Below are 22614 nucleotides of genomic sequence, written 5' to 3' on the forward strand. Positions count from 1 at the left end.
CCTCACGTTCACCCATTCACACACACACACACACACACACACACACATTCATACATCGATGGCGACGGCAACTGTGAGCCGGGGATCGAAAACGGGAACCCTCTGATTACCGCACGACCAGCTCTACCTCCTGAGCCGCCGTCGCCCCTGTGGATGGAAGTTATTTTTTTTGATTTCTCACGACGTCTAATTAATCGCTGTTTTACAGGACGGAGGGCACGGGGGAAAGTTTCCGGTTCCCGCGGCGTGTTGCCGCGGGTTTTTTTTGAAAGGCGGGCGATGTCCTGTCAAAAGTTTTATTTGCTTGGTAAAGGATGCTGTTTGGCGTCGTGCCCGGTACATTGTGTTCTCCCACACATCAGATAATTGGAGGCTTTTGAAATATCCTCTCAGGCTGCCTCTGCTCATCCTGGTCACGGTGCTCAGCATGATATGCGTGGAAGGCCAATACTGATTTATTTTATATATATATTTTTTTTTATTTACCATTTTTCATCCACTGTAAATTCCACCGAATCGGGTTTGATGGCCTGCGGGGGGATGATCCAGAGGGGTGATATCCAAAGCTCATTAATCCAAACCTCATCTGGTATGCAAGGTCAGCCCGGCTTTGATGTGCGCGGGGCGGCCATGCCAAGTGTCGAGTCGCGAGGGCGCTGTTCGTTTACCGAAGATCAGGAACCGTAGCAACCCTGACCAATTTTGGCTTTTGTCCATCGACTACTGTGAGGATGAGGTTTGGGCTGACAAAGAGGCCCCTGGCTCTCAAGCAAATGAACTCCTGAGAACCTCTGAATCAAGGTTGTTGTTTTTTTTTTCTTTCTTTTCTGTATAACCATAACATAACTACAATAATCTGAGGAAGATTGATGTTTTCCCCTCGGGGAGACGCCGATCCAATGGTTTAGATAAATGCTCCCCAATCAAACCAACTAGATTGGCAATAGAGATAAATAGATTGCCTATTACCCTCTTATTTTCTTGGAAGTTAGGGCCTGCAATGTTTTTATTTCCTGTAATTTTGTCTGTGAAAATGTTTCCAAAGTGTTCCTTTGCAATAATTGTGTGCAGTGTGCAGATCGCGCATTGATTGACGAATGGTTTTGACAATAGGGGTTTTATCGTATGAACACTGAATTCCATTTGATGTTGAGCCCTATTTACTGGCAAGTGCTTAAGCCCTTTTCTTTCTTTTTTTTTTTTTTTTTTTTTTTTCCAAGGCTGTGTGTTTGATTTAAAGTTCCTCAGGAGCAGAGGGGGGCGGTTGGAAACAGTGTGTTTGGTAAAAAAGAAAAAAAGAAGGGTAACAACAACCCCCAGTTTGCACCCAGCGCAGGAATTCGCTGCAATTAACTCTTCAGCGTCGCATGTAAATATGAACGTTTGCGGTCTCTGTGGGCAGCCCAGCGCTCACTCACACACTGGGTTTCTGGCCCTTTGTTCTCCTCTGCGTTTGGCCGGCCGCCACTCCGCCTCACTTGGCGGCACCTCGCTATAATATTCTCACAATGGTTGGCGTGTGAGCTGCCCATCCCATCCATCCAACCCCCCACCCCCGCGCCCCCCTCCACTATCTCCCCGTCTTCCGCCCCCCCCCCCCCCCCCACCACCGCCCGGCACCTCTCGAGCTCCAAGCATGTTCAAGTTTATCCGCCCCTGCTCGCACGCCAGGTTCCTGCAGGGAGCGAGCTGCCACCGCCGCGCAAACCTCTAAAAGATGTTTAACGACTCTGTTGTTTTTTTTTTTTTTTATACTGTGGTTTTGCCAACAGCGGTCCTTAGATCAAATGTGAAGTATTTATTCCAGAGTTGAGTTGAGTTGATGCTCCGTTGTGTTGGGAAAATCCCAAGCAAACTGTTTGTGTAATTTAAGACCTATAACAAATAACATCTGCTTTTTTTTTTTTTGTTGTTTTTTTTACACTACTACAATACTGCTGATACCGTAGGCTAAATATTTAATTTAACTCAATATCATGAAGCAACTACGCCATTATTTTCTAGTAAACACACCTTTTTTCTTCAAGACCAAGTACATTGACATTTTGTCTTTGATACTTTTGAAATTTACACATACCGTAGATGCATTTTTCATGGCTGTGGTGGTCGAGTGTAATAAACTGTTTAATCTCACGGCCCGTCCACATTCATCAGATTTCACCAGCAGACACCCTCATAAAATCCAGTGTCTATGGATGTGTTTTGTTTTTTATGTTTTTTTTTGTGACAGAAAAAGCCGCCTTGTACTTCAAATCAAATCAATCACCTTCAATCGGAAAAGCAACAACAAAAAAAAAAGGTTTCTATCAGAATTCATAGCTGAATACCTTTATCTGGAACATATTTTCCACCAAACAGGATTTCCCGGGTACCAAAGGTAACAACCGTGTGAGCTTTGATTAACAGGATCCTGGCACCCAAATTTTTCACACCCAAGCCCTGCAACGACCAAGAGCCTGTGGATATTGCGAAGTAGAAGTAAACTGTAGAAATGACGTTGTCCCGCCACTCGCTCTTGAACTAGTTCCAATTTGTAAGTGGGCGTGACACGTCGGCCCGTCCACGAACACCCTGCACAACTCTGAATAAATAAATCGGCTGCAATTGATTTTATGGATGTAATTTCAGAAGGCTTCCTCTTTTCCCCACCAACGTATTGTCCAACAATGCATTCCAAGTCGTGAAACAGAATTTCAATCCAATTTGCGGGCCAGGGAAGTCATTTCATAATTTAGCTCAAATACTGCACTTAAAAACTACTATCCTGAGGCATTTTTATTTCTTTACTTCCATTTTAGGGAAAGCCATGCTTTTTCTCCATTATTATTATTATTATTATTATTATTAAAGAGAAACCAACTTATGTTTTACAGCACTAAATTTATCTGTAACACCTCTAAGGACTATCTTCATGAAAGAAATGTATACCACAAAAACTGCATCGTCATCATCATCATCATCATCATCATTCTTTAAAAGAAACCAGTAATGAATAACACATGAGGGAATGTGCCTTTGCATCGAAATATGAGACGCCCTCACCCTTTTAACAAGTTCCATTTTTATACCGTAGTCTCACATTGTCTGTTTGCTAAATCCGAAATACATCAGAGGCAAGCAGTCAGGAAGCGCTCGTTTCGACTCCCTTTAAAATTTTTCTGAGAACTCGGCAAACGGCATAATTTGATTCTATTTTCCACCAGTCTGACGAAGGCTTTGATGTGCTTTCAGGGTTTGGTCAATCCCTCAGCCTCAGCCTTCCTGCTCAGAGCGCCGTCTTATGGCCGAGAGGTAATACCGGTGCTCGGTACCGTTTGTCCCGAGGCTTTCGCGGCCTCGCCGGCTGCGCTCGAGGTGCGAGCGAGCAACCGTCTGCGCTGGTTCGTCCCTCCCCCTCTCCGATCGGTTCAGTCCGTTCCGTCATTTACTCGAGTCTGACGGAGGGAAGAAGACAGCGTGCTGATGTGAAACGCGGAGGGGGGGGGGGGGGGGGGGGGGAGGCTTCAGATTTATCCCCCCGCACCAGAGTATTCATCTGAGGAGGCTGAATCGTGGATTTGTCGATTTAATTCAATCCACCGCGGAGTCTTCAATCCACTGAAATGGGGGCGCGCTGGGGGAAAATCGAGCCTTTTGGTTCTTCAGGTATAGATAGACACTCGCTTATTGGTGTATTTGTCATCGATTGCAAGTCACTGATAGCCTGTAGAGCGCATGAGGGCTCTGCAAGTGGGCTTTTTCCCTCATGTTATTGGTTATGGCTCGCCATTTGGGGACCAGATTTTGGACCCTCATCAAGAACGTAACTGATCCGTTTTGCATTGGAAATGAAGCAATAATACAAGCTCCCACTCTGCTTGGAACAGATATGAAGATATTCGTAATCAACAGCATCAGGAGACAGGGTGTACGCGCCCTAACCCTAGTGGACAAGACACCAAGCAGATGCGGAGGCTATACCTTGATTTGTGTGATTTGCTGCCTACGCTTGTGAACTCTGTGCTGTGAAGGGTGCGATAGTCGTTTGATGTATATGACGGTCGGATAAACGACCCAAGAACACAACTTCACAGCGAGTTTGTTTTTCCAAGCTTTGAAGAAACAACCTCTTTGGACAAAGCACTCGATGTTCCAGAACTTTTCTGGTCTTTTTTTTTATGCGTTTTCGTTTTAATTGAAATAAACCCCCGACGTCACGGCCTGTTTGTTTTTAACGCCGGACAAGTTGGCCGCCGACGCTTTCGGGCGGCGCGTCGTCCGGAGCGTTTTTTTTTTTTTTTTTTGTTCTTTTTTTTTTTTACGCAGATTGATGACGCCCGCACAGCGCCCGCGACGTTAACCCCCGACGCGCGGCTCGCTTTGGGAGATCAAAACCACGAACTGCATCAAAACGATGACCCCGCAAATCATATCAGCCATGTCCGTGAGGTATCCCAGCTGCCCCGGGCGCCAGCTGCCAAGAAATGGATTGGTTTCACTGCTGCTCTAACAAGCTGTTAGACTGACAGCATGAAGCCAAATAAACCAATAGAAACTGCAGATTGGGGGGGGGGGTAGAAATAGATAAATGTTGTCAAAACTACACTGGGTCCCATCTGCGTGTGAGGAGATCCTCCCTTTGTCCAATTATAGTGAGTGAACCTGGCAGGAGCACAGGGAGAATCTTATTTTCTTACCCCCCAAAAGAACGGCGCAGAGCGGCCCGCTGAGTCCGAGCCAGAGCGGCCGTCAGAGCTGTCAAATGTTTTCACCCATGACAGGACCCCATCAAACAGAGAATGTTCTGTTGCCAGCCCCACCCCCCCCCCCCCCCACCCACCCACCCCCCGCCCCCGTCTTCCGAGGGGCAGAAGTAAAAACTCAGGGGGTAATAAAAGCAGGGCAGACCTCGTTGGTCCTGTAAATGTAATCTGCAAAGTGTTAATTACAACCTGGCGCCTCCGCGAAGCCGTTTGGGGCTGGAAATTGGCCGAGCGGCCGCCGGTGTCCAGCTCCCTTTACGGGTCTCGGGGGCTGTTTTTTTTCTTGTTTTTTTTGTTTTTTTGTTTTTTTTTGCCGCGAACGAGGAGCTGAAACGAAAATAAATTCATCACGATGAGTTATTTACTCATTATCGAGTCTTGAAAAACCGACCTTAACAAGTTGTGAATAGTAAATCCGCCCCCGCCGCGCCGTTTCCTTTCTTTATCCCGTCCGTGAACCCGGATCGGGTGACGACGTTGATCAACGATCCGCGGTCGTTTCGAGATAAGATAAAGGGAAGGGGGGGCGGGGTGGGGCGACACATAAATTGAAACAATCTCGCTTCCCTCAGACGGGTATTTGTATTCATTTTCGAAAGCGTCGGAATTCTCAGGCTGGGGAACGGCCGGAGCCCAGCGAGGGACACGGCGGCGGCGGCTTCGGAAACGGGGTTTTCTCTCCTCCGGGGGATCCCGCTTGGAAGAGCCGCTCGAGACAAATTAAGGCCGAGCCGGATGCTGTGCTCGTGTTGCCCCCGTCCTCCCTTGGTGGTGGTGTAGGGGTGTGGATACCGGGGGGCGGGGGTGGTGTTGTTTACTGTTATCCATTGAAGAGGTGCTGGGGTTGGACACGACTTCCCTGAGAGGCGACTCGGTGGAAAAGAGCCGGAAAAGTCGGTGACGGCTGTTTCAAATACACCCCTGAGATGACCGACAAACCGGGGTTTAAGGCGGCAACACAACGCAGCCACCTGTCTTGAATTATCTGTCGTCCGCCCCGGCTCAGCTTTTTATCTTTTTTATTTTTATTTTTTATTATTATTATTTTTTATATTTTTTTTGCGGTTTTGCTCTCGCACCCTTGCACTATACAACCGACGTGATGAACGGTGCGTCCACGTCCGCCCTTTTCTCACGTCCCTGCGCCAGATTGGTGCCAATCTTTTTCACAACTCCCAAAGCCCATATATCAAATCCTCCAACCAAGGGATTGTAGGCGATGCTTTGTGCTCATTAGTTATTTGGGAGAATCGGCCAAACCTGAAACCTATTGACTCTCTGTGTGTGTGTGTGTGTGTGTGTGTGTGTGTGTGTGTGTGTGTGTGTGTGTGTGTGTGTGTGTGTGTGTGTGTGTGTGTGTGTGTGTGTGTGTGTGTGTGTGTGTGTGTGTGTGTGTGTGTGTATATATATATATATATATATATATATATATATACCAGCACCAAAGAGCAGGGGCCGGGATTTTTTTTTTCCCTCTGTTTTTTCGTTATTTTCGTAACAGCCTCCAAAAAGTTTGATGGATGGTTGCTCCACAGGTCTCTCCCTGAGGACCGGAGCCTCTATCTACACATTAATCTACCGCTGTGAGACAGGCACGCTTGTTTAGCCAGCACAAAGCCCAGTAAGCTGTTGTCTCGGAGGGGGAAAAAAAAAAAGGAGCCGGCCGTCTCCAGAGCCGGCGGAGGCTTCGATGGCTGGAGCCAGAGTAATGACCTGTGAAATTCACAGATAGAGATGTCCTGTTGCACACAGGTCCGCCGGCACCGCCCCGTGTTCTCGGCTCATCGCTGATTTATCGGCCCGGCTTTGTCGGGGCTGGGGGGTTGTGGGTGTGGGTGTGGGGGTGGAGGTGGGTGGGTGTGGGATGATGTGTATTTGCCAAGGGACGTCAGTTAATTCCGTAATTCGGAATTTGTTCTCCATCCGAGCATGGACAGCTTAGTAGGAATGTCAGCCCTTCGGGTTCGCTTGGTTTTACCTGGCTTTCTGAAGTCGTTCCAACTCCTGGACTTCGATTTTTTTATTTTTTATTCCCCCCCCCCCCGAGTCCCGCGCGGTCGTGCGTGACTCCACATCGAGCGTTTCCGCAAAACAAATGAGCAGCGAGTGTGTCCTTTTCGCGAGATGCTTTTTCACGACAACACCTTTCAGATATTTTGGCGGCGGTGTGCTGGGAAGTGGTCGGTATTTTCTCTCCTCTCCCTCAATCTGATTAAGGGATGTGAGACTGAGACCCGGAGCGAGGAGAGAGGGAGACAGAGAGAGGGAGACAGAGGGAGACAGAGGGAGACAGAGGGAGAGCGCTTTGAAGGTGGTAAGAAGAGTAGTTTGGTCTTCCCTGGGAGCAGATTACAGACAGATCTGAAGGCCAAACATCCCACTGGCACCTTCTGTCTGCGCTTTAATTAGATACAGTTTGACTTTGTCAACTCGGTTTCACAGCGGACACAGATCGCTCCCCGGGTTCTCACTCGTCTGTGTGTGTGTGTGTGTGTGTGTGTGTGTGTGTGTGTGTGTGTGTGTGTGTGTGTGTGTGTGTGTGTGTGTGTGTGTGTGTGTGTGTGTGTGTGTGTGTGCGTGCGTGCGTGCGTGCGTGCGTGCGTGCGTGCGTGCGTGCGTGCGTGCGTGCGTGCGTGCGTGCGTGCGTGCGTGCGTGCGTGCGTGCGTGCGCGCGCGCGCCCAGCGCTTCCCTTCTTCTTTGTCTCTTATTATTTCACATGACACCCACACATTGGATTTTAGGGAAATTCTGTGATTGTTTGTCGTCTTCGTCATCCGCCGCCATAAGTGGCATGAATGTGATTTCATTCTAAAACGAACACTGCATCGCCCTAAAACACAAATGCAAACATGAAACGAATGTGTGGATGTACAATACACTCTTTTAGCTTTTGCATGAAAATGTTGCCGGGTTTCACTTTTTCCCCTCAGACTTTTTTTTTTTTTTTATACAGTAGCTTGTGTCCACACCATGCCGCCCTATTGCTGCTAGTGGAACTTTTAATGCACTTTTATTAGGGTAATAATATTGAATAAACTCATCATGTCAACGTTTTCATTAAAAAGCCCTTTTTGAGGCGGACATTTATTAACTGGTCGTTAAGGCAAAAAATGCAGCTGTAACTGTTTATGGACGCTTCAGAATGGGTGCCTCTCTATATTATGAAGACGTACTGTGTAGAAAAGACACAAAAACAATCACACATAACCCGTACACAATGAAGAATTAAGTAAAAGTATTGATATAAAGTCCTTTTTTGAAAGCGCTGAGCTTGTGTTTGGGGGGGAAGGGGCAAGATGCATCCAAATGGTAAGATGCTATAGTTCAGATGTCTCTCTCTCTCTCTCTCTCTCTCTCTCTCTCTCTCTCTGTTTGTCTGTCTGTCTGTCTGTCTGTCTGTCTGTCTGTCTCTCATGTGATACAGGCAGCCAAGCAGCAATTGAAAAAAAAAAAAAAAAAGGGTGTTTATGGAACCGTGATGACATCAGATACTGTGACTAATCAATATGTTGTTTCTCTCCGCCCGCTCGCCCCTCAGGTGTCTGTAAAGAGCTGCGCGTGGGGAAGGTGGGTGGGGGGGGGTGGTGGTGTTGGGGGTGGGTGTGGGGTGTGGGGTGTGGGGGGGGGGGTGGCGGGCGGCGGGCGGGCGGGGGGCGGCTCATCTGGCATAATAAAGTAAACCCTGGAGGAAAATGTGACAGATGCCGAGGCCCGTGCCAGTTAGAAAAGCGAGAGTGGTTTGGTGTCAGACATGTCGACTCCGGCGCTGTGATGGATGGAGAGCGGGGGTAAGACGGATGACATCGCCTGTCTGAGGGGCCGTGTTGTCCTTAGAGGAGGGCCGCCGCTCGTCTCGCCTCTCAGTATCAGAGGGCAAACCCAAGTTTGTTTACCCTGCCTCGGCGGAGTGATTTAGGACCCCGGGACCCCGAGTGGAGATGAGGCCGGCCGAGGTGGAGTTTGGCCGAAGGGGCCGTGTCGGGTTTCTAAACAGTCCTTTGAAATCGCCTGCCGACCCATCCCGAGCGGTTTCTGTGTTGTTTTGTTTTTTTTGTTTGTTTTTTTTTAAACCAAATAGAGAAAAGAGGAACAAAAAACAAACCTCGCGCAGTCTCGTTGGTTGTCATCCTCAAGTTAAGGCCGGCGTGGCCATCAACACAAACACCTCGTGGAAAAGCAAATCTCTCGCATCTTTGGTTGAATAAACCGTTGACGCAAAGACACTGAAGGAGGGCCAGAAACGAGTGATTTACCGGGATCTGCTCGAAACCCCAACAATTACTCGACTTTTAGGGGGGGAAAAAAATCAAAATAAATAAATAAGAAGAGGGCCCCCCGGAGACGGGGAAGCTCCTCGCGAGAGTCTCCAAAACGAGACGATTTGGGAACGGTGTTATTGCGACCTGAGACGGATCGGCGTCTGGATTATTTAGCCGGGAGTCAGGTGTGCTGTGGGGGGTACGGGGGGGGGGGGGGGGGGGGGGTTACGGCGGCACTGGGGCGGCGGGGAGTGGGGAGCGGGAGGGGGGGGGGGGTCCTGTTTTCAGCCGCTGACGTGGGGTTACGCTCTGTATTTCCAGCTCGGCCTGAAGTCGGGTTTTGGGGGGGAAAGGGAAGGGGGCCGGGGGGGGTTGGGGTTGAAGGTGTGGTGTGGTGTGGTTTGTGTGTGTGTGTGTGTGTGTGCGTGTGTGCGTGTGTGCGTGCGTGCGTGCGTGCGTGCGTGCGTGCGTGCGTGCGTGCGTGTGTGTGTGTGTGTGTGTGTGTGTGTTGGGGTGGCGGGGTTGGGGATTTACACTGTCACACTGTTCTTACTGTTTATGCATACCAGGCCACTGTGAGGGCCTCTTTGTCGCGTAAGTGTTTACTCGGGTTTATTTTGGGAGAATTCCACACGACCAGGACAGCGACGTCTATAAATTATGGAATCTAGTGCTTTGTGTAATGATAACTTCTGTCACTTAGTCATTTTTCCTTGACAGTGTTTTTAAGAGTGTGTAAATAGAGGGCTGCTGAGTGAAAGGGGGGTTGGGGGGGTGCTGAAAGGTGTGTGTGTGTGTGTCTCTGTGTAGGTGGCGGGGGGGGTTGGCCAAGACTTATTTAGCGCCTTTTCTCCACCAGAATAACAATGTGGCGAGTGCACTTTTCTAATAATACCCGCTGTTATCTTGACCCCCGGGGGGGCCAAGGATCGTCGCGCCGGGCCGCGTCTCGGCCGATCGCGGGGCCGCCGGCCGCGGCGCTCGGCGCGCGGGAGGGTCCGCGCGTCTCCGTTGGAAACGTCGAAGGCCGCGTCGAAAAAGCTGAAAGCGGCGTCCCTCCTCCTGGCTGTCCGGCACGTCTGACGCGCTCTCGGGCCGCGGTTCCGGCGCCGATGTGAGACTGATATCCAGTTAAAAAATGTCAAAGCCGTGGCTTTTCCGGCGGTCTGTTTACGGGTTGTAGGAAGGTCACGGTGGTGAGAGGCAAACTGCATCTTGTTTGTACCTCGAAATATTGTGTGCGCGCTTCAAAACGAGCCCCGGCCTCACCCCTCTCAGAAAACACGCCAACTGCGCATTGCTTTACATTCCCTCTTGAGGTTGTCCCAGACACTGATAAGCAATAATCAGCGGCGCTCGAGGTTTGAGCCCCTTCTGCATCTTTTTTGGCCCCCCAGTAAATGGTTTTTTTTTTTGTTTGTTTGTTTTTTTAACCAAAGTCCACCATCGCCAAGGCGACTCGCCGTAGACGTCTGGGTTTTTCGCGCCGTCTTTCAAACAAAGACGACACCGATGGCGGGGGCCTGCTTTTTCTTCCGCCTTCGGACCAAGCGGCACCGCCGCAGCGCCCGCCAAATGAGTGCGGTTGGCTGTGGAGGCAGGGGAGCAGGTAGGCCGGTGCCGACGGCCTCCGGGGTGTCGTAACGGTTCAGAGCGGATATCGAAGGACGTTTGGGAAAACGGGGCGAAAATGCTCACGGTATGCCTTTAAGTCTGAGTCCCCCCCCCCAAAAAAAAAAAGAGAGAGAGAGAAGAGGAGCAGAGAGAGAGTCAGCAGCTCTCTCTCGCCCCAAAAAGGGCAGTGGGGAGGAGGGTGTGGGCAGCGGTAGGAGACTTGACCACTGCTGAGGTCCTGGAGACTGAAAGACTAGCCAACTTTTATGTAACCCGCCCCCCCTTCCCCTCCCACCCCCAAAACATGCAGACACACACACACACACACGGACACACTTGGACACATACACTTGCACGCACGCACGCACGCACGCACACACACAGACACACACAGACACACACACACTCGGACACACATACACTTACACACACACACACACAAACACACACACACACACACACACACACACACACACTCGGACACACTCGGACCCACATACACTTACACTGACACAAACACACGCACGCACACACATAGGGTCGGACAATAAATCGAAGGTATTGTTTATTGTCTTTTACTGGTATTGTATAAGTCACTCAGTGGATACTGAGGAGTTCGCAAAAGAAGAGTTGGCACTTTTATTTGAGAAAAAAGTCTACAGTTTCATTTATGATACCTTCTTTACATTTACATCATATATATATATATATATATATATATATATATATGACACCTCTATGGTTCCGTACTGTCCGGTCATTGACATGCAGACGGGCCGTCACCACCGTAACCCCGCTTGTGCGACGCCGCACCGCATAGGCCCACGTAAACCGACGCGTAGCAGAGTGTCGATCGGGGGACGGCCACCGCCGGATGGATGGGCCGCGGCCCCCCCGTTCAGCGTGGAAGCGGCAGCCGAGGGTCAATTCGGAAGAGGGGCTGATCCGCCAGTTAGAGAGAGAGAGAGAGAGAGAGAGAGGGAGCGAGGGGGGGAAGACGGTTTAATATCTGTATATACTGTATGCATAATGACTGTAAAAGATTTAGCATCTGCAAATGTTGCAGCCGAAGCCTGTGCTGCGTTAACTCAATATGTGGAGGGTTCCCTACAGGTCCGCGGCGGCTGCTATGGGTAAGATATCTTCACGCTACTCTACATATCCAAACATCTTGAAACGGTCACGCGCTGGAAAGAGGCGATTGTCGTCGCCGAAGAATCGCATCCGAAAGAACACTTCAGAGGTCGGCGCCCGGTTCCGCTGACTCGATGTAGACACCCGGGCCTGAGGTATTTCCGCAGAGAGACCCGCAACGACACCCTGGTAGCGACCAGAATTAGCCGGTGGTGAGGAGAAAGGTCGGCGGTTGTAAGTAAAAATACCAGTTGTGTTTAAGTATTACTTTAATGGCATCATAAACATTTTTCTTTTTTTTTTTCGCTTGGTCTGCGACAGAGGGAAAGTGTGGGCGAATGTATGGCTCAGAAAAAGAAAAAAAAACAATGAAACAGATGAATAGGTGAAGAGTGAAAAACAGGCGTATAGAAATAGAAGGAAGATGGCGGAACGCCGGGGCCGTGCTGGCCGCAGTTCAGTGTCCTGTCAGGAAATCCACGCCGATGTTATTGAAGCAGTATTTATTTGATTAGCGAGGTTAAGTGCACAATGCTGAAGTTAGATCATTCCGCGGCTTCCTCCTTATCCAGAGACTTATCTATTTCTCGACGCAAATGCTCGACTTAACCGCAAGAAAAACGGTCGGAAAAAAAAAGAAAAAAAAAAAAGAATACACGGCAGAGTCGAGCGTACCCGCGCGTCGACACGGATCTCGAGGGTGAGTCGATTGAAAATGGAGCGGGATTGTTGAAATAGTTGAGATTTGGTCCCTGGCAACCCAATGAGACGGTCTGATTTCTGGGAAAGGGGAAAAGAATGCGTGTGAGGTATTATTATATTTTGTTTGTTTTTTCGGTATTTTTAAGACCGTCCCATGTGGGATGGATGTGAGCGTGATTGTGAAAGTGCAACAGGAGATATTTTGACAATTCTTGTCATATACTGTATGAATGAAATGCAACAATTTGGTTTTTGGCAATTGGTGAAGGACAGACCACGTCGGGAGAAAACTCCTTCTCCGTAGATGTCAGTCATGCTTGAATATTGTTTGCAGATTCTTTTTTTTATTCTCTTTGCCGCCTGAGAAAAGGATTTTAAGAATAAGTTTCTCCTTATTTTTTCTCCATTGCAGAAGCGTTGATCGTTGTAAGTTTAGCATTTTAATGTGTGTAAACACACACACACACACACACACACACACACACTCAGACATTAATTTTAACATAAAGCAGGCATCTCAAACTACATGCCTGGGGGCCACATCTGGCCCAAGAGACAATTTAATAATATATTATTAAATCTGGCCCTCAAATTAATTTTAAAATCACAACGCTTTATTAAACTCTTTGTATATGTTTTCATATTATGAGACATATTATTAAGGAAAATAATGTATGCGCTGAAAAAAAAAAGTTTGAATGGGACAGTTTATGTTTTCCCTTAATGTTCAACCTGGCCCCCAGGTACTTTGAGTTTGAGACCCCTGACATAAAGGATGTGAGAGGGACTCAGGCTAAATATCACATTATTAATACAACATCCCCCTCTAGTGGCTGAGAAACAACTACCTTCTAGGTGGTCGATATTGATTGGATTGATTTTAAGTTATAAATGGTCAAATATTGTAATTTATTGTCTGTTAATGGTATTGTGTTGTCATGAAATTAAGGCAGTCTTATTATGATACACTTTTTTTACATTTATCACAATATTGACTGTAAAATATAGGTTTTACTTGCATTCTCTAACATAGTATTTTGAACGTATGTATACACTGATCAGCCACAACATTAAAACCACTGACAGGTGAAGTAAATAACATTGATCATCTTGTTCCAGTGGCACCTGTCAAGGGGTGGGATATATTGCACAGCAAGTGAACAGTCAGTTCTTGAAGTTGATGTGTTGGAAGCAGAAAAAATGGTCAAGCGTAAGGATCTGAGCCACTTTGACAAGGACTAAATTGTGATGGCTAGACGACTGCGTCAGAGCATCTCCAAAACAGCAGGTCTTGTGGGGTGTTCCTGGTATGCAGTGGTTAGTACCTACCAAGAGTGGTCCAAGGAAGGACAACAGGTGAACCGGGACAGGGTCATGGACGCCCATGGTTTTCACTGATGCACATGGGGAGTGAAGTTCAGCGCGTCTGGTTCGATCCCACAGAAGAACTACTGTAGCACAATTTGCTGAAAAAGTTGATGCTGCTATGACAGAAAGGTGTCAGAACACACAGTGCATCACAGCTTGCTGCGTATGGGGCTGTGTAGCCACAGACCGGTCAGTGTCCATGTTGAACCCTGTCCACCACTGAAAGCACCTACAATGGACACGTGGGCGTCAGAACTGGACCATGGAGCAATGGAAGAAGGTGTCCTGGTTTGATGAATCACGTTTTCTTCTACATCATGTGGATGGTCGGGATTAGGGTCGGATCCGATGGAGCATCTGTGGGATGTGCTGGAACAACAAGCCTGATCCATGGGGGCCCCACCTCACAACTTCCAGGACTTAAAGGATCTGCTGCTGCTTGGTGCCAGATACCACAGGACACCTTCAGAGGTCTTGTGGAGTCCCAGCCTCGACAGGTAACAGCTGTTTTGGCGGCACGGGGGGGGCTACACAATATTCGGTATATGGTTATTGATGGTGGTTCTAATGGTGAGGCTGATCAGTGTATATATACACACACACACAACACATAATGAGAGATTTTCCAGATATTTCTAAAAAATCAGCCCTTATTCTACTTCGGTTGGTAGATTCTCATCTCATTTCAGTTTTTAATTGATTCTCACACACACACACACACACGGTAGTACTTTTTATTATAGTAAATTATGTGACAAGAGGCACGGTACAGATATAAAGGACAATGTTCTACCCAGACAGACTCTTCATTTGAAAAATAAATAAGACTGGAATGAAAACAAACAATTTAGGATGGTTAGTAGGTAAAAAAAACAACTGTTGAAACAAACAATTCACTTTTCATTTTCAGTTGAGGAATACAGTGAAAGCACCAATGTTTTCATAACAACATTCTGTATCGCCACATAGCCCTTAGAGATGATAGAAAAATATTTGAAAAGCAACGATATAGAAACTGCTCTTGTATCAGTCCGGTACCAAGGAAAATAAAAAGGCACCAGAGAATAAGCCCAAAACAAAAATGAGATATCAAAGCTACTTCAAACACGTCCCACATTAAAGAACGTTGACATCATTTTCTGCCGTTTTTAACCCTATAGGAACATGGTGGACGCCTCTAATGCAAATATTACACATTACTTATGTTCAACTGATGCAAAACAAACTTGTTTAGTGAAATTAGTGTTTTTGGCAGCAGAAAAGTGGTTTTCCTGCATCAATACAAATGACAATTTAATACCTATAACTTCAACCAGATGGTTTTAGAACCGCCTGTAACAAATCTATCCAGTGTCTTCATTGAAAGAAAAAAATACCTTTAACATTCTAGCAGGTTTGCTGACCAAGGGCACTTCAGCATGACAAATTTGTTAAAACGCATTATTTCTCATTTGGGAAATGGTACTCATTAATTTTTACTGTGGGGAAAAGAAAACGGTTGCACCTTGCCAACCATGAAACCAAACCACCATTGACAACTTTAAACTGTCAAAACATGAATAAATCATGCCATTTTCGGTGCTTTCGCCCATCAGCTTCTGGACTTGAATGCAAATCACCCCAAAATATTCAGCAAGTCTGGAGTATTTGTATATCACATCCCGAGTTGGTCGTTTCCCATTTACAGACAGTTTTAATTCCTATGTCTTCCAAACAACACCCCTGAGGAGAAGACGTTGCCGTGTCTGTCTGTGCGATTCGCCGGCGCAGAGGACTCTACCAAAAGTGGAATTTGAGCTTTCTTTGGGGGTAAGGCCTTTGTACCGGGTCTTTGAGTCAAAAAGAAAGGCACAGAGACGTCAGGGTTAGACACAGGAGTTGAGGGAATGGTCTTTGTTGCGGAACTCCTCTCCGGGGAGTCAGAAGTAGCACACGTGTTGTTACGTCAGTTAAAGACTTGCTCTCCTCTTTCTGGGGAAGGTATGGCTTCTGAACTCAGTGGAAAAGGAAAGTGGTGTCTACAAAAAAATGTCTACAGCTGCAAGTGAAAACGGAAAACATTAAATACAAAATTATAAAAGTCTCCCAGAAGAAAACAAGCACACCGGTAGCTACTTCCTGATTACGATGTTGAAAACCGGTATCCGAGGTGAGATTACAATGTTTGTGTGTGGTGTGGTGGCTTCGGGACAGCCGAAAATGCCAAATAGTTTTCTGCCCAACTTCCTGTGCACCCAATACCCTACCAGGGTGGTGAAATTGAGAGTATCGGCCTTCATTTCCCACTAAAAGGCACAAAGGGACTCTGTTCATGGACGAAAACAACAACAACAAAAAAAAAAGAGGCCAAATCAAGATGGGCTCCTCATCATCCTCCGGTTCTGCCATGTCCACACCGACTCTTCTTCAGTTTTTTGTCCAAGAAAATTACCAGTTTGACGAGAATCCAGTCAACGGTGAATGTCCTGCAGAGGAGAGCAGAGTTGTGCTGACAGGGGGATTGGGGGGAGGGGGTGGACTGATGGGAGGGTGGAAGAGCCAACCTCAGCCGGTACCCAGCCGCTCTTATCTGGGCACTAGGGAAGAACTAAAGATAGCGTATCTTACTCCCCCATGCTCAAGTCCGTTGTTAAAAAAAAAAAAAAAAAAAAAAAAGAACCTGCCGCTGATAGACTGCATGCACAGAGGAATGAGACTTGGGAGGCTTGAGATAATGCGATGCACTGTGCTCAACTGCAAGAGGCTCAGGTCATGGTGAGGTTTTTTTTGTAATAAGTGTTTTCTTATCAAGAAAGAAAGAAAAAAACAAACAAAAAAAAAAAAAAACCGTCTGCTGCTCAAGCTATCTGACAGAATTACATTTATGTATCAAAAAAAGTTAAATAAACAAAGCAATGGAAGCAAAGCAAACAGTTGCATGGGTATAATGTTGGTATTATCGAGTCAGACATTTCAAGCTGCTTTAAAGGAGGAGGAATAGCAAATGTGCAGCAGACGCTTGATACAACGGAGGCAGCCAACGTACAAACCAACATTTGAAAAGCAAACTAGATGACTAGATATTCAGTACTACTGAAACACACCAACAGCTGTTTACATTAGCTAATGACTTACCTACAGCCATATGATCCATTTGCCTACAAATAAACAAACTACCGTTTTCTCACCTACCCTGGAATATTCACTTTGATTTTCTCCCTCGTCATTGACCTCTGATCTTGAGAGTTAATGCAGAATGTTAACCTGTACAGTAAGGGACAATCGCAACACACTGGTTCACTGAAATAAATGTGTCTGCAGTAGACAAGGCAAAGTAAACTATCCGCTACTGATTGAAACATTCATGTGGAGGCAGTTTTGGCCACTGCTCTTTTCACTTTAATAAATTATCCCTCAAAAAGAGCTTGTTGTTTAAACACAACTAGTTTGTGACATTCATACCAGTCTCTTGAGTTTGTTTAGTAACTCTTAAAACTAAAGGGCTTATGGTTCAATCTGTGGAGATAGCGTTCCTCAGTCACTTTTGAGGGTGGAGCCGATATAATCTGGTGCTTGAATAACATAACGATTTCCAGATAAACACCCAGGAAGCTGAACTTATTCAGTAGGATTCATGTGATTATAATACCAGCAAAATGATTTAGCTTATATGGGTTAACCTCAGGTAGCCATTGTATGTATACATGCATGGTCCTAGAATGCCAGCTTTCAATTTGCTTGGAATGTGGGATTCCTGTATTTATATACACTCTGGTGGAATAACCAATTCTCATACATTTATGACCTAAAAAACAAAGAGAAGAAATACCATCTCGCTGCTTGTGTTTTATCTTGAATCTAAGATTTATCTTTGCAGCAAAAGGAAAAGAAAAAAAAAAAAAAAAAAAAAAGGCATTTTCACACCACACAGACCTCGTTTTGTCTTTTCACGCTTGGCTTGATTGTCTTTCAGTTCCCAAAACACCAACCGATGGCTTGCTTGCCGCCTCTGGTCAGTAGTTGCGGATGCTGAAGAAGCCCACGCTGGTCGGAGACTCCTTGACAGTGACGGTGACCAGGTTGGCGGTGACGTCCGTGACAAACACGTGCTCGATCAGACTCCGCGTGGGCTTCCATTCCTGGTTGGTTTGGACCGAGATGGAGACGTCCTGTCTGCTGCCGGGATAAGAAGCGTCCTGGTCCGAGTCCGAGGTGCTCTCCTCTTCCCCGGTGCTCATCTCGATCATTTTACTCTGCTTGGCGCCCTCTTTGGAGGCGGACCTCTCAAGCTTGCCCTGGACCTCAGTGTTAGGCTTTTGCGTGCTGCTCTTATCCAGCCTGCCGTGGGCCCTGAGGGTCTGCTTGTCCCCGTTGGCGCACATTTCACTTTTCTCTTTGACCTTCTCGGCTCCGGAGAGGCTCTTTCGGATCTGCTGTCCTCCGGGGGTGACTGGACTCTGAGCGGGGTTACGCTCCTGACACTGCCCGACGGCAGCTTTCCGCGCTGGGTTTGAGGCGCTTCGCAGGCCTGACGCGGGAACGGTCCCTTTTTCTGAGGCATTGTTGCCCTGCGCTGTCTTTCTGACGCTCTGGAGATTTAAGGGCTGGAGGCCGGCGGCCGGGCTGCCGGCGCGGTTCGGGAGGCTCAGCGAGGAAGCCGCTTTGCCACTTTGTATCCGCTGTAAAGGAGCCTCTGGTTTCTTGGGTCCATTGGGTGAGCTGAGTGTATGCTGGGCGGCCCCTTGGGGCGAGTGCTTGGAGGTATTCAAATTCAACGAGGCCACCCCTTTCGATTTACCAGCGGCCGCCTTCAAACCCGGACCTGGCCCACTGCTTATATTGGCGATGGACATTTTACTCTCCGAGGCACTCCTGCTTTGGCTGGATTTGTTCAGGGATGGAGAGGCAGGCGGAACCGCCCTGCCAGATCCCGCCGGGCTCGCAGGGTTTTTAACAGTCCCGGCCTGAGTGAGAGGACTCCTACTCTGATTGCTCAATGAATCTCTCGCAGAACCCCGCGGGTAGCCCATGTATGAGAAGCTGGCGGTGTGAGCGGGTTTCTTGATCGCGCCGTGTGCCTCCGTGGAGATGTCTTTGATGCCCGTTTTGCGCTGGCCCTTGCTGGGCAGAAAGGGCTTCAGCTCAGGGGCCAGAGGTTTCCTGCCTCGTTTCTTGGGGGGCTCCTGTTTGGCCACAACGATCTGGGCCTTCTTCTGCGGGACCGGGTGAAGCTCCCGTGTTCTGATGCTTAGGTTTGACTGTTTCACATCGTCTTCGTCATTGTCGTCGTCGTCGGACGAGGAGGAAGTCGACGAGCACGAAGAAGACGAGTCAGAGGATGAAGAGGACGATGAGCCAGAGGAAGAGCTCGCTGACTTTGAAGCTTCGGGTGCATTCTCCTGAATAATAGAAGAAAATAACACAAAATTACATAAACTATACTATTGCAATAATTGAATGAAAACTCATTGAGGGTTTTCTCTATTCTGAATTGCACTTACAACAACTTTCCGTGGTCTTCCTCTTGGTCTCTTCCCTCTCTTACGGATTAGAAGCTCCTTTTCCTGCTCTCTGTAAAATCAACAAATAAAATGATAATACAAATAATAATAAAAAAACACATACAATACACAAATTAAAAGATATGCAAACTCCTGGAAATGGAAAAATTCTAGTTAATTGCCATTATTGACCATTTTATGAATTAGTCCAAAATATATGGTAAAAGGGAGATTAGTGGTGCACTTAATGAGCTTAGTACACATATTTCTTAAAAAAAATAAATAAGTGTGTCATTATTGGACAAGCTAATCAAAAGTGAACTGTAGCATGGAATTACATGTTTTCACGAGAATAATCTCTAACCCCCTGGTTATTTATTATTTTGTCCATTAAACTCAACTATACATCATAATAAATCCATCCGGGAGAGCTGCAGCCCCTGACGACAGCGCTGTTGTAACGCGCGGTTGGTGTTCATTGGCCCGTCGGATAGTTTATAAAACAAACATGTAATGGTAGTCTTGGTATGTTGAAAAAACAAAGTAAAGGGGAGTGAGCCAGGAAAGAATTCCTCGGTTTTTACGACAAGACGCCCCTCCCCTCCTTGACAACATTCCTACACCACCCCGCCCTCTAATAGAACATTTTTAGGAGAAACACTGTACACTATAGATAACACATTTACACACAAAAAATATAATAAAACCTATTAACAATGGGCACATTATACTGTTTTAGCATAAGAATGAAGTGGCGGCATACACACTCCTCACTGGGCTGAATGTCACTAATTTGCATCTGTTCAAGTGTTTTCTGGGTTAGGGTTGGGTGTGAATGGGTAAACAAAGAAATGCTCACTTCTTGTTGAAGGCGGCCAGCAGCCTTGGGTCAAGAATGTTTTCCTGGGGCTCCCAGCTGTTGTGTCTAAAATAAATTGGCATTAAAAAGGTCGGAAATTAATTCAAGAAAAATCAACACACACAAAGAAAGGGGAACAGGCTCTTAATTGAAAAAACAGACTCTTTAATCAGTATTAATTAGAAGGAACATGGCCGGCCACCAAGGCAGACATAGCTTGCGTTGACCGGGGGTGAAAGTTATATTTCCCCCTGCCTGAGCGTCTCACGCTGACAGAAAAACAATGTCTTTTTTTTCAATTTTATCATTTAAAAGCAATATGCATTTTGTTGACATCTACATTTTTTTTGTCAGCCCTCCAAATTAGTCCATTATACTAATTCTGAGGACCCAAGGACTACCAATTCTAAACTATAAATATCTATTGAAATCTCTTTCAAATTTCCCCAGGGTTTAATTAGGTTTTTATCCTATCCTTTATCACTTTACAAAGTCAAGGACCTATATGCTCCACCGGCGATCAAATATAACAATTCTTGCCAGCAAATGCCAAAGAGACAAAGAAAAAAAAATTGATTTGATTTGTTTTAAAATATTTCGAGAATACCCTGTTTTGTTTTGCCAATATCCACCCATAATGTGATCTGAAATTTGGCAACGGCAACACCCATTTTTGTTGTTGTTGTTGTTGTTGTTGGGGGGCATTTGTTCTTTTGCCAGAGGCGGGAAAAAAACCAACAACAGCAACCTTATCTGAGATTTAAATACAACTGTCTGTGGTAATTATACTCCTAATATAATAAGCAGCGTGGGTCCTGCTCGGCGATCGCTAATGCATTATTGAATCCCCCCCCCCCCCACTCCACACACAAAAGGGTGGAGGCCCCGGCTTGCTGCACAACTGTTGGTCTGGCAGCAGCGGCACTGACGGAGGGATTACAACAACAACAATGTGGGGTAAGAGAAAGGGCAACTGACAGAAAGAGAAAAAAGAAAAGCCTCCAGGGAGGGGAAGCAGCTGAGGAGCACAGAACTCAAAGAGGGGAAGCAGAATGTGTTTTATATGTATGCAAACACGCCGGGCTGCTTATTTCTGACGGCCAGCTTTGGTGTATTGCTCGTTTTTAGGATTGATATACATACACATACAACTGTTTTCTATATATATATATATATATATATATATGTATTGTTATATATATTTTTTGTAATTCTTGTTGTGTTTTGATGTGTGCTGCTGTAAACACCGCTGTCTCACTCTGAGGGGACGAATAGATCCATCTACAATTACGCAAATTAAATTATTACAACACAGGCAGTGTATAGAGATTTAACACCATATAAATGACGGAAATGTCGTGATTCAATTCTTTACGCTACTAAACCTAGTTTATATGCGAACATATGGAACAGAGTAGGCTCGGTGAACCATAAGCTATGTGGAGTTTATCATGTGAAACATCTAAACGTTGTATCGAATAGAATGGCGGAAAGGGGCAGTTAGTTGATGGAGCCAACTTCCAAATACGAACAAAAGAACGCCGGGGCTAACGGCAGAAAGGACGCGTAGCACGGCTCCACTTTGTTTAAACGGGGGCCGCGCTTCCCGAAGCCCGGCGCGGTTAAGAAAAAAAAAAAAGTGCGTCGTCCTCACGGGCGGTCGTGTTCACGACGTGTGTACAACCGGGAGGAAAAAAGAGGTGGAAAACAAAAAGGAAAAGCGGAGCAACAAGCTAGCCGTGCCGCCCGCCGCCCGCCGCCGCGGTGGTCCTCATTGTTCGGGCGCCACTTACTTGGACGACCATCCCCTCCACTTCACCAGGAACTCCAACTTTCCCTGCGGAAATCGTGGGGACGGGGGTGGGAAACGGTTCACCGGCAGTCGATAAAACGCACCGTTTACACACACACACACACACACTGGCAGGCAGGCACGATAACGACAAAACAAACCCCACAAACCAGCAACAACGACCCCCCCCCCCCCAAAAAAAGCCCCAGCTGTCTGACCTTCCTCAGCCGCTTGTTGAGGATGCATTCGGCGTCGAAGACCTGTTCCCCCACGGCGCTCAGCTCTTCCATGTTGGCTCCGCGTCCCGGACTGAGAGGTCTGCGAGAGGGAGGCTGGAGGGAGGCGGGCCGAGGGGGGGGGGGCTTGTCCCTCGGCGGCCACCGTCCCCCCCCCCCCCCAATCAACGGCCAACCGCTTTTCCTGTTGTTGTCCCGCGGGGAAGTTTGTCAACAGGGCAGAGCGACGCGGAGCGACGCGCCCTCCAAGTACGAATACTGCAAACGTGAGGCCTAAAAAAGGTGATTTTGTAAAAGGACGAATCTAGAGATTGATGGATGGATAGTTAGGGAACACAACAAAAAACAATAGGTAATAATAAAGTATAAAACAATAATGAATGCGATAAAAAAAAAAAAAATTCTCATAATCAACCAAAAAAAACAA

At 47.0% G+C, this 22614-nt stretch overlaps 1 protein-coding gene across 1 annotated transcript; it reads right to left on the bottom strand.

Moving 5' to 3' along the window:
* Positions 1 to 17395: 17395 nt before the first annotated feature.
* On the bottom strand, positions 17396 to 22247 carry cbx2 (chromobox homolog 2 (Drosophila Pc class)). Its single transcript, XM_080010056.1, has 5 exons — positions 22170 to 22247; positions 21953 to 21996; positions 20160 to 20225; positions 19301 to 19370; positions 17396 to 19198 (listed from the first exon to the last, which is right to left on the bottom strand). The coding sequence occupies exons 1-5, from the start codon at positions 22239 to 22241 to the stop codon at positions 17813 to 17815; spliced, it is 1638 nt and encodes a 545-aa protein (XP_079866182.1). The 5' UTR covers positions 22242 to 22247; the 3' UTR covers positions 17396 to 17812.
* Positions 22248 to 22614: the final 367 nt, after the last annotated feature.

Source organism: Zeus faber, assembly GCF_960531495.2.
Source record: "Zeus faber genome assembly, chromosome: 11".
Lineage (NCBI taxonomy): Eukaryota > Metazoa > Chordata > Actinopteri > Zeiformes > Zeidae > Zeus > Zeus faber.